A 12,444-nucleotide genomic window follows, 5' to 3' on the forward strand; every position below is an offset into this window, starting at 1 on the left:
TGTACCTTATTATATCATGTATAGGACGCTAGCATAGATAGGACGCAGACAAAAAAAATTGTCGAGAAAACGGGTAAAACCCCTTAATATATAAGATAGGATGCAGCGGAAAAATGTCAAAATCGGAGCCGAAAAATTGAGGTTGGGAAAGTATTTATAACATATATTGAAGTAAAAAAACAAACAAAAATTGTATATAAGGCATATTTGATAACTGTCTTGTGTATTTTGATAATTATCATCGTATTTCGGTAATCAAGCGTACACAACAATGATATATGTCTTGACATTTTGAGAACATACAGCATAATATAAGACTTATACAAATGCTGTAATAGACTAGTTCTGACTGACAGTCAATCGTTGCAACCGTTGCATCTCCCGACATGCCTTCTGAATGACAGTCAACCGTTGCAACCGTTGCAAAACTGTGTATTGTCAAAACTAATGTTTGTTTTGATAAGGCTTGTCGCTGCGCGGATTAAAGCATGTCAGCATAATTATTGCTTGTCGGTAATTAGCCTTGCCAGCAGAAGGCACGACGGGTAAAGTGCAAACAAACAACAATACGGTATTACCATTGCAATAGTTTGTTCTATTGATGTTTTTCTAATGACAGACAGCAGGTGTTTTTCACACCTTCGAACATTTGAAAAGATTTGATAGTGACAATAATGCTACTTTGCATTATGCACATTCCTTTATTATTATTTTAATTTTAACAGTAACATACAAGAAAATGTTTTGTAAAATATCGAAACATTAAAATCATGAACAACGATTAATTGATAAATACCTCCTTTCCCGATTTTCCGTTGCCGTTATAACTCAATCCAGTTAAAGTGCTGACTCACATCGAGTTTTTGTGAGTAGCGTCCCTTTTGTAAAAAAGTAAACACTCGTGTTTGTTTTCAATTTATTTCTCAATAAATCATTTTAAAGTAAACATTCAATATATTTCTGCGTGTGTTAACTTGCATGATTTTACCTATGTCATTTGTTCTCTTCGGTGACGCAGTACAGATCCTTACTATTACCGCGTTCTTCCCCGGTCCGATATTTTCGACCTGAAATGGACTTGGAAAAAAACAGATGAAATTCTAATAGCATAGAAAGGACGCAGGCAATTTTTAAAACGATAATTGGGGGTAAAAATGTGCGTCCTATGCATGATATAATACGGTAATGAAAAGGGGTTAATGTTAGGTCATAAAAACATTTAACATACAATTAACTTAACTTTTGTATATATATATATATATATATATATATATATATATATATAAAGTAAATCTCCTAATTGTCTGTTTTGTAATTGGCTTATCAGAGCATGAGGTTGATAGTACTAATTAAAGGAGCTAGACACCAGATGGTCCCAAAATCGGCAAATACAGTATTTGCTCAAAACAAGCCTGGAATTATCAATACCAGCTAGTAAGAGGTCGATCATGATTAAAAGAATATTTTGTTGCTGTCTCAGCTGAGTGTATCTGTTTAAAAAAAACGAATAGTGGTTTTCTAGTTTATAGTGTGTATATTTAGCATGTGAAAGTCACGTGCTTAGTACAGACATATATACCGACGGTATTATTAAAATTTACTGGGATTTACATGGTAGACAAACCCAGTAAAATTTGAATTGGAAAATTACGCAATTACTGCTAAAGATATTGTCGTAAGCAATGTGATACATCAGTAAGTGTGATTTAATGTGTTGTACACACAACAATTTTAATTTTATGTTAGTTTTTGAAAGTTTTCATTTTTTTTTCCCTTGCAATGGTATCATCTGGTGTCAAGTTCCTTTAATAAATCGTATGATAAATAGTGAGAATACAAATATTCTATTTTTATCATGATATCTAATTTGATTATCTTTAGCTCTAAGCATATTAAACGTTGCTATTATTGATCATTTTCAATGTTATTCATATGTATAATGTCACATCAAAAGTTTTTACACTAGATATATAGCAAAAATATAAAAAGATATAATTTCATGTATGATACAAAATATAATATCATTTTAGGAAAACTTTAATGCAATATGCTGAACATGGTCCACTGTGTTATGAGACATCATATCAACTTCAAATCAATTTGTTATTATTTTTTTTTAACTTAATTGAGTGTAAAATGGTTCCTTTCTACTTCTTTATAATATATATTATCGCTTCCCACCTAGGCGGACATTGTTGAATTTCCGGCCTGGGAGCATGTGAGTTTGGTATGTGATCACCTTTCCAGACAAATAGATTTCCTTCTGGTACTCCGGTTTCCCCCAAAAACACAAGGCCACACTATTGGTTAACATGGTGCCAACGAAAACTAATAATATAATGTTGCAAAAACTTGTTTCACAATCGTTGTAAAATAAATAAGTACAAAACCTATTGAGATCAATGATATAAATCAATATATTATTTTTTATATTATCAATCATAATATAGCTATGTGTTTATGTTTCAGTACAAAACGCGGGGCTGGCTGGGGGGTGGATAGCACTGATTGTCATCATAGTCCTGATTATTTTTATCCTCCTATTTGCATACTTTGCACGGAAAATGTGGCTTAAAATGAAGCGGACTGGCAGGTACAATGTATGTCGTATATCTTTTTGTTCTTTTGTATAGTTCTGGTTAAATGTGCCTTTATTAATTGATATTTTAAGATAATTGTGAAGTTTGATAAAATAATAATGGGGTTACATATCGCTAAAAAAAATGAACTGTTTTACTTAGGTCAATAACTAGGTGTAATACATAGGTAGCTCCATTTCCTCTTAAATTTTAAACATTTATTTTATGATTTTTAATTATTCAAGCTTGAATATTTATAATGTTACAGAAAGAACATACATACATGACAGTGTAAATAGTTCAAACAGGCTGTCTGCGCTTAAACTTGAGAAGCGCTTGTCCCGTCATCATCAAACTTGAACAGTATGTGTATGGGCAGAACATCTCTGTCAGGTTTGATTACCAGCCATTCCAACCAACTCACCTTCAAGTTATGCCCCTTGAATTGGTTAAATCACACAAACTTGATGCTGTCCTCGCTCTCACTCAGGAAGCTTTTGTCCAATCATCTCAGAGCTTGGGAAATTTCTGAGTAGGCAGAACATCTTGGCCAAGTTTGATATCAGGCCAATGTTTACTGGTCTACATCAGAATTATGGCCCCTGAATTGGTAAAATTACTCAAACTTGCTGTCCAAGCCTTAACTCAAGAAGCCTATGTCTAACCCTCATAGAACTTTGACAATATGTTAGTGGGCAAAATATATCTGCAACATTTTATAACCAGCCATATTGACCAAGTCAATTCAGAGTTATGGCCCTTGATTTCAGCTTAAATTGCACAACATTTATGCTGTCCATTCGTTATTGCTGTAATATTTTCCGCGGTTTCAGTGCTTTAAGTGTCTAGATGTGCAATGGCAAAAATGAAATGTTACGATTTTCCTTTCATATTTTACCAGCAGCAATGTCGGTATGTGTTTAATTCTTTGGTTACATGTTAAAAACAAATTAAATTAAAACTATATCATATTTGGTTTATGGTCGTGTTAAGGAAGAGAACTTCAGGTGATGCTCTCTGAACATTCTAAACTTTATTAGTATATGGAATTATGTCAGGTTTTGACTGCCAGGTCCAAAATTGATTTTTGGCAGAAAAAGGCACTTTTATCCCTTATATAGCGTGTTCAGTCTTTTAGTTAGTTCTATTTTTAGCGCATGTTTTCCAGAAAAATAGTTGGGCTATTGTGATTGCCTTGGTGTCATTGGCAGACATGTTGTGCGAAAACTTGAATCTTGGCCATTACTCAAAAGAGATATTTAAGATATTCTAATGAAACTTGGTACAAATGTTGCTAGAGAAAATACACATGATAGGCCCATATATTTATAACTTTGATTTTATAATTGGCACACAAACTAACCTTAACCATTCATTACTCAAAAACGATATTCAAGATATTCGAATAAAACTTGGTACAAATGTTGTCAGAGTGTTGCCACATGTACAGCAAGGCCCATAACTCAGATTTAATGATGAGGATTGGTGTTCACTGAGCAGAGCTCTTATCATATTGCATGATCGGTGCATGAATTTGAATCTAGTCAATTATATTTGGAAATGGTTGTTAATTTTGTACATGTACATTATTTTTTGGGTTTTGGAAGATGGTATTAAACTAGTTTATATTGTAATATACCCATAAATAGTTAGGGCTGTTTAATGTATTAATATGTTCTTACATGTTTTCCTTGTTTATGTATAAATTGATTTTAGATTAATTTTCTTAAATTACATGTTTATAATATAAAATATTTTGTTAATGACATGTAAAAAGGAGTTTTATACCTGACCTTTTCCCTTACATGCCAGATTTTCACTACACTAGTTACTGCAGGTAAAACCTAAAGTTTTTTCATATTGGTTTGCATCTTGAATGCTGAACAATTTATCTGTATTAATATTTAAAACAGGACCAAAAAAAAAAAATGTCTGGTTCGGGTAACTCGACCCTACCGTTTTCATAATCTGTAAAAAATAGAAATACGATATGTGATTAAATAATTGTGACCAGTCACGGGATTTTTGGCCCGAAACCACTTTTTGGGCGAAAATGAGATATGAGTAATTTCTGACTGTACTATTCTTTAGGATAAAAATACTGAAAAGAAAATTCAAAAATTCCTATTTTTAACGAAACTATGACAAAAACTAGAAGGGCACTTGGTTAAGAAACAGCTGGAAATTCGGTATAGTTCAAGAATTTATTGAAACATTTGTATTCACAGATGCTATGAATATTCATCACTACAATATACACAATTGCCACATTATAACGACAACAATAAATTTTCAAAACCAATCTCAATTATTATTGAGAAAATAAATGAAAATTAATTGGTTACCATGGCAACCATTATTGAAAAAGGCGTTTTGGGGTTAAATTTGCATTTAAATATACAATAAATGCCATATGAAGCATTCAATAATAATTGATTTGTTAATTGATATACTCAAACCTTACTGTACATGGTGTTTGTATTTGGCATTCAAAAAAAAATCCGAATAAACAAAAACTGTTCGCCAAGTACCATGGTTTATTGGCAATTTTTCACAATAAATTGACATTAGGTTGGAACTTGCACCTAATACAAACCAATGTATATCTAGAAGTTAAAGTATGTTACCCCTGTAATTTACTATAATTTATCTTATTTGAATGGTACTTAAGGGTTCGTTTTTTATTCTGGTTACCATGGCAACAGGCCACAAACATGATTATAATCACACCAACTTTACCAATTTACCTCAAATGTGATTTTTTGTATAGTCATTCATTGCTCATAAAACATGAAATGGTAGTATATGTACTCTTAATTAAATAAACATAACAATCCTACACAATTTACACTATTGTAAGATTAGATCAGTTAATAAATGGGCACATTTACATTTTACAAAAATGAAAACAATTTATTTACCATGCTAACTACTTAGCATGTACACGTCATTATGTAGTTTCAAGAGGTATGCAATTGGTCACATAGTACATGACAAATTATATTTTCGATGCTTATTCATAGGTAAAAGTTAAAGCTGAAAATGTTTATAGGGTTCATGAAGGTTTTAAAAATAAAGATATTGAAGAAAATCTGAAAGGTTGCTAAGGTACATTTTATCAGGCTGTGAAGTAACTAATATTGACAAACAATACTATAAATGTCTTCAATTCAAGCATTTATAGGCTTCAACTGCCAGATTGTTTTAAGTTTGTATTAATAATAATCATATATTGGTCTCCATTATGGCAGAGGGGCTCTACCGTCAAAAGACAGGGTGTAGCACCCTTCTATCAATCATTTGCTAAAACCACAGTTTTTTCACTCAAAATCACTGGTAGCTTCATATCACATGAACATGTTTCTATTGAATAAATAATTGTCAATAAAGAATTGATACACGCTTTCATCAGCTCAGTAACAGGCTCATTCTCAAATCTTATATTTAGTTTATAAAGATCACATATCAGTATATTAGCTTTTTCACTTATTTAAGGGATCAGAGCCTTTTTCCATTAAGTCCTTTTAGTTGGATGTGTTCAGGGTACTCTCAATGGAAAAGCCATTGTTGTGGGCTTGTCAATTTTAACTTCAATCTCACTGTCCTTGGCATGCTCTCTCATGAATTCACTCACTGGGTGGTCAGCTGAAGTTCTGCAAAATAATGTTCATATATGTACATTACTTAGTGTTTGGAATAAATTATGCAAATTAATTTGAACATCAAAACTCACATCTGAATAAAATGGACAAAATATCTAAGATTGTTTTTGACTTATGTTCATAGATATACATACACATGCAGTGATACTGTCTATAATACTTTTGTTATACCTGAAGTGATGATATTTCCTTAAGTTTGGAATGGACTTCAGGGGTCACTTGGTGTACTCCAACCAGTCAAAGAATATAACCAGTTTGCCAAGGTCATCAATCCACAAAGGATGTGTGCTGCCTCCATTTGGTCTGAATAAATAAACATGTTGTTTATATTATGATATAATACCTATTGTTTTTACATAAGCTTTCTTTTACATAATAAGGTATTATAACCAACTTCAGTGTTTAAATAAAGTACCAAAAGTCAATATTTGTATACACAAAATCCTTTAATTTGGCTTTAAATCAACATTTAAAGCACCAAAATTAAAAACAAAACAAAAAAAGCAACATGCTTACAACTTACCTTCCACAGACCAAATCTCACACAGCACTGAACTTTATGTCACCTGCATTCATTTAAGTAAATGCTGTTTCTCTCCCTTCAGAATACATCAGACCCTTAAACATAGAATTACATACAATTTATTGAACTGATTGCCTTCAATCCATGACATTTAGAGAAGTAAGAGAACAGATTTAAGCCCAACTATTTTTATAAGACTCATGAATATTTTGAGATTTCTGATTACTTGTATTGAAAAAATAATAAATTTTACATTGTTTTGTTATTCTAATGTTCTCATGTGTCAATATGCAGTGCATAGGTGATGTACTTCAACACTGTTTTTGTCAATCATACCCAATGACTGCATTGTTTTTATTCCACCCAACATAGTTGTCAATGTGCAGGTATGCAGAGTCTTCTCTATATGGATGTTGTTGAAAATGAGGTACCACACCATTGGCCACATAACAGCTAAACCCTCCATCACTGAGATTTCTGTGAACCTGAAAAAACACACTTTGAAATAGAAAAGATGTGTATATATATATATATATATATATATAAATATATATATATATATATATATATATATATATATATATATATATATATATATATATATATATATTTAAACTTTAATTTTATGTTCAAGTAAGAACTTTGAATAAAGGTGATATAAAATATTTAAACAAGAGCGCCGCAGAGCAAATGTGAGCGCTTCTCTGTTTTTTCAGTGAATTTACAAAATATAAAGGTTTTCCATTTCCCCAATAATAATTTAGTCAAATGGCAAAACTGTATTAACCACTCAATTTGTAAATAAAATTTACCATATGATTTACAGAACACTTCAGAGCAGGGCACTCTTGCTGTGCCTAGTATGGGTAGAAGACCTGCTTGGCATAGTCAAAGCTGTAATGGATTGTTGTTCTATGTACAGCAGGTGCTTGACCTGAAATTCACATTTGATCATAATGTTCTAAAGATATGTATTAACAGAAATACAAATCATTAAATGTTTATAGTTGGGGTGATGACCCGGCAGATCAACATGTACACAAAAATGCATGCCAAAGAAATTTCCTGTTAGTCTGAATGTCATGCATACTCAAAAAGCAGCTTGCAGCTACAGTCATTAATATTGGTCCTGGCTTTTAGAGTATTGTGCTCTAATTCTAGATAAACATTTCCCCCATCTGCATTAGTCTTTTATTTTCATAATCATCATGATCATCTTCATCATAACATTTTTTTTTTCAATGTACCTGAACCTCATGAGATGGTTTGTTATGCACATGAATCAACATTGCAAAAAAAAAGTTTATTTACAACTTTAAATTCATCAACATAGCTAAAAAGAAAGTTAAAATGCAATTCAAAATTAATTCGTAAAATCCATCAATACTTGTGTTGATAGTTGGCCGCGGTAAGATGATGAAAAATTGATTATGTCCTTTTTCAGTCATCATAAGTATGCAAAAAGTGAATATCTGCTAGATTTTGATCTGTTTACATTTTCAATGTCAGACTGTCAAATTTCACTTCCGCTTTCTTTTCCTGCGATCAATTTCCATCCATTTGACCGAATTTAGAACATATTGCATTACATTAAAGATATACACATTTGTTAAATTATATGCTTAAACAATGAAAATAATTCTACTTACCAAAAAATTCCTAATTTGATGGAAAATGCCTTTGGTTCAGCTTGACCTACATCCTCAAATTTGGGTTAAAAAATAGCTCATGACAACTACGGGAGATAACACCAAAAGTAATAAACAATACGAAAGAAAGTGGTTAAAAAACACTATTTCTATGAACATTACATTTTAAAGACTATATTTGACTGAACAATCTAGGGTGACAAATTGTTTAATGGTTGTTATAACGATAAAAACTGCGTTACTTTCTTATTTTTTACGCTTCAACTTTGCGCACGTTTTTCTCGATATCGAGGCTATCGGTTTCGGGCCAAAAGTCTCATGACGCGTCACAATTATTTAAAAACCTTTAAAGATTACTTTAAAGCCATTTTCCAATGATGACAATTAAATTTTTACCTAAAGCTTATTTTTTTAACACACAAACACAAAAAACCTACCTGTTGTTGAGTACTAGTAAGAAAACTTGTACATCAAATGAACTGTTCTAGCTGTTAGAGCTTGTTGCTTGTCACACAGGCGTTCAAGCGGGCCTTTCTTTTTCTCCTTTTTGTTAGGCTCCTACTTTTTCTTGAGAAAGCCCTGCTATCCCTACTCTTTTGTCAAAATTGTATGAGAAATAATATTTTTTTTCAATTAGATGCATTTATTGAAATAATCCAATTCTTGATTTTAATCAGAAGCCATTTCTAAGATTTTTGAAAGAATTAGTTTGATGCAGTAGGTCTCCAGCGCTGCAAGAGGGGTTCTATGATGAGAATCAGTGGTGCATGTTGACAAGTCAGAGACACCCATTCCAGGTTCATCTTCTCATCCTGTGGCTGAATCCCTCTTGAAGCACTGGTTTCCAAGCAAAGATTACTAAATGTTCATCACAATTAATGAATAGGTTTAGAAGTCATATATTTGCATCCAAATAGGAAAGTAAAGAGACCTACTATCCCTACGTCTTGCTCATAATGCTCCCTATTTTACTGTACTTTTTCAAAAAATCCTCCTACTTTTATCCTTACTTTTGTTATTTGTTACTTGAAAGCCTGGTCACTTGTTTAACATCAATCACAGATCATTTACTAAGTGTAACACTATTTTAAGGCATTCTTCTATGGTATAGGAGAACTTCAAAAAACTGAAAACTGAAACAGTTTTTAAAGGCATTCTATGGTATAGGAGAACTTTGAAAACAGTGAGACACATCATACCCAGCGGTCAAAATTAGCACCGGCCCGCAAGCCCTGCACTCGTTATTTGCTTTTTGAGCTTGCTCAAATTCTTGATTTTATAAAGAAGGCCTTAATGTTAAGAATGTTGATGCCAAGCACTTTTAAGTTACGGAATTCAGGCTTGTTCACCATAAAGTCTTAGTTTGATGACTGCATACAAAACGCTTACCCTCACCCCCATACACTGTGCAAAATTTGATTGAGAATCTGGGTCTGAGATGAATATAATGTATGTGCATAACAATTTGATAAAGATTCAACGGTCTACTAAACAGAACTCTTGAAAATGAGTTAAATTACACAGCTGTTGTCTTGACAATGGTTGATTATTAACATCGGCAATATCAGTGACATCATCGGATGATTAATTGATGATCAATACACTTCCGTCAGGTTTACGATAGATTTTCCCTAGAACTTTGTCTTATTCATTAATTGTTTACGTGACATAATGATTTTGGTATTATCTGTCATCGCATGACATTTAGAAACAATGTTTTTAGGAGTGATAATTGTTTACAATTTTAGAATGGTTTGGTCTGAGCAAAATTGCTGTAATCATTCTTTTAGTCCTTCATGAACCATAGTCGATAGGGAAATTTTATCATGTGTGCTGTTATTAGTTGATGCAATTAATAATTTTATGCATCATGTGACAGAGTTACACTAGAAAATAAAAAACACTCACTCACAAAAACACCTTATACATGTATTGGGCATAAACAATTGTCTTAAAAAGCAGTTTCTACATTTTGTAATGGCAGAGAGGCTTAATGACAAAGTTAAAACTGCATTTATTTTTGCAATGATTGTGAAGAAAGTTGTATTAACTTATATGAAGTCACTCATGTTTGCACAATGTTGCGCGAAGAAGTGGTCTTGCGTTGTGGGGGAAACCAGAGAAAACCCACTTGTCTGGCTTGGTGACCACCAGCCAAACTCACATGGGCCCAGGCCGGGAATCAAATCTAAGTCACCGTGGTTTGAAGCGCTAACCACTGCAAAACCAGACAACCAAATTATGTTTATATGATAGTGTAATATACTGTTTGGTTGAACACTGAATATAATATCTGTATACCAATTTGCATGCAACGTTCCAGGTATGAACCTGTGTAAGTTACGTTACTTTACGTTTGAATGTTGCCACCCTAGTGTATTTCACAGTTATTTAGTTAATGTTTTTTTATTTGTAAGAGTTATTATTTTGTGTGATATATTGCTTTGTCTAATTTGTCTTATTCACGAAAAAATGCATCCCCCTTCATTGATATCTTTAACACACAAAATCTGATGTCAGTATAATTGTTTAACAAGCTTTAGCATATATTTATGTTAAATATATATTTAATATTTCAGTGTTGTTGTTTTAACCATTTTGGGGATAGACCAGTGGCCTTTCAGATTTGGAAAATTGCATAATTTTGACTAAAATTTTGGAACTTCAATTTTGCTTGGAGATAAACAAGAATGCTTTAGTGAATGTGATAAAGTTTGTTTCAATACACAGATTCTTCCATTGGTCTGGGGTGTCCAATATTTTGAAGAAATGAATAATAAGTTTGATATATAAAAAATCAAAATAGCTATTGGGAATTCTATTTTCACTTTTTTGTGGATAAAAGAATATGTTTTAGCATTGGGAATATGACTTTTTGCACCAAGATGTTCAGAACAAAACACAGTGTAATAAATCAAGTCCAACTTTATTCTTTAGGAAACAGCTTTTTTTCTGTAACATGATTATGTATACATTGACAGTTCCTGCTTGTATTGATTTTAAAATTTAGAAATAATGAAATGGTCAGAACAAAAAACTTTATGATAAATCGATTCCTTCAACATTATTCCTACTGATAGTGACCTTCAGTATCTTAATATTTGTTGAAATGCTTCTATTTATTTCGAAATTTTGAATTAATGAAGTGCTAGTAAATATGTTTTGTAAAATGTTCATGTAATTGATGCCAAACAACCCCTATATAAATATTCATGTATTTGACATGATGCCGAACCTGAATGGAAATTAACTAGTCACTTAGATCATGTGTCACATCCTGATAAAATATTCATAATTGTTTGACTAATGGAGAGATTTACTGGTCACATGACCACATGACGTACAACTACACTGATATAAATATTCATAACTGTTGAACCAATGGAGAGATTTACAGGTCATATGACCACATGACGTACAAATACACTGATATAAATATTCATAACTGTTCAACCAATGGAGTGATTTACTAGTCACATGATAACATGGCGCTGACCCACCCTGATATAAATATTCATAACTGTTCAACCAATGGAGTGATTTACTAGTCACATGATAACATGGCGCTGACCCACCCTGATATAAATATTCATAACTGTTAAACCAATGGAGAGATTTACTAGTCACATGAAAACATGACACTGAACCTCCCTGATATAAATATTCATAACTGTTAAACCAATGGAGAGATTTACTAGTCACATGATAACATGACACTGACCCACCCTGATATAAATATTCATAACTGTTAAACCAATGGAGAGATTTACTGGTCACATGATAACATGACACTGAACCACCCTGATATAAATATTCATAACTGGTTAACCAATAGGGAGATTTACTAGTTACATGATAACATGAGGCTGAACCAATGGGGAGATTGGCTAGTCACATGACATTTTGTTGCTGAAATACCCAGATACAAATGTTTATAACTGTTAAACCAATGGAGAGATTTACTGAATAGACAGCTACACATGGACTTGGATTCAGTATATTATTTTGTTCAACACTATTATTGAAGTAGG

The 12,444-nt window shown here is 32.2% G+C and overlaps 1 protein-coding gene and 1 long non-coding RNA gene across 10 annotated transcripts in view; one reads left to right on the forward strand and one right to left on the reverse strand.

Annotated features, from left to right (window-relative positions):
* LOC128208972 (uncharacterized) overlaps positions 1–12,444 on the forward strand; it is a 40,631-nt gene that overhangs the window by 21,552 nt on the left and 6,635 nt on the right. For 4 of the 6 annotated variants that reach the window (XM_052912742.1, XM_052912746.1, XM_052912744.1 and 1 more), the window contains 2 exons: positions 2,470–2,593; positions 10,737–10,748. In XM_052912742.1, coding sequence (XP_052768702.1) covers positions 2,470–2,593; positions 10,737–10,748 — 136 coding nt within the window. The remainder of the gene's footprint in view (positions 1–2,469; positions 2,594–10,736; positions 10,749–12,444) is intronic. The other 2 variants (XM_052912745.1, XM_052912747.1) reach the window with 1 other exon arrangement.
* Positions 5,779–12,444, reverse strand: part of LOC128208973 (uncharacterized) — a 57,651-nt gene continuing 50,985 nt past the window's right edge. The window contains exons 1-6 of one of the 4 annotated variants that reach the window (XR_008256924.1): positions 8,152–8,879; positions 7,577–7,698; positions 7,101–7,249; positions 6,765–6,859; positions 6,413–6,544; positions 5,779–6,232 (exon numbers count right to left, since the gene is read on the reverse strand). This is a non-coding gene — a long non-coding RNA (uncharacterized LOC128208973). Of the gene's footprint in view, positions 6,233–6,412; positions 6,545–6,764; positions 6,860–7,100; positions 7,250–7,576; positions 8,112–8,151; positions 8,880–12,444 lie in introns of those variants that run through there. The other 3 variants (XR_008256923.1, XR_008256925.1, XR_008256922.1) reach the window with 3 other exon arrangements.

The sequence above is a fragment of the Mya arenaria genome, chromosome 11, assembly GCF_026914265.1.
Source record: "Mya arenaria isolate MELC-2E11 chromosome 11, ASM2691426v1".
In the NCBI taxonomy this organism is placed as follows: domain Eukaryota; kingdom Metazoa; phylum Mollusca; class Bivalvia; order Myida; family Myidae; genus Mya; species Mya arenaria.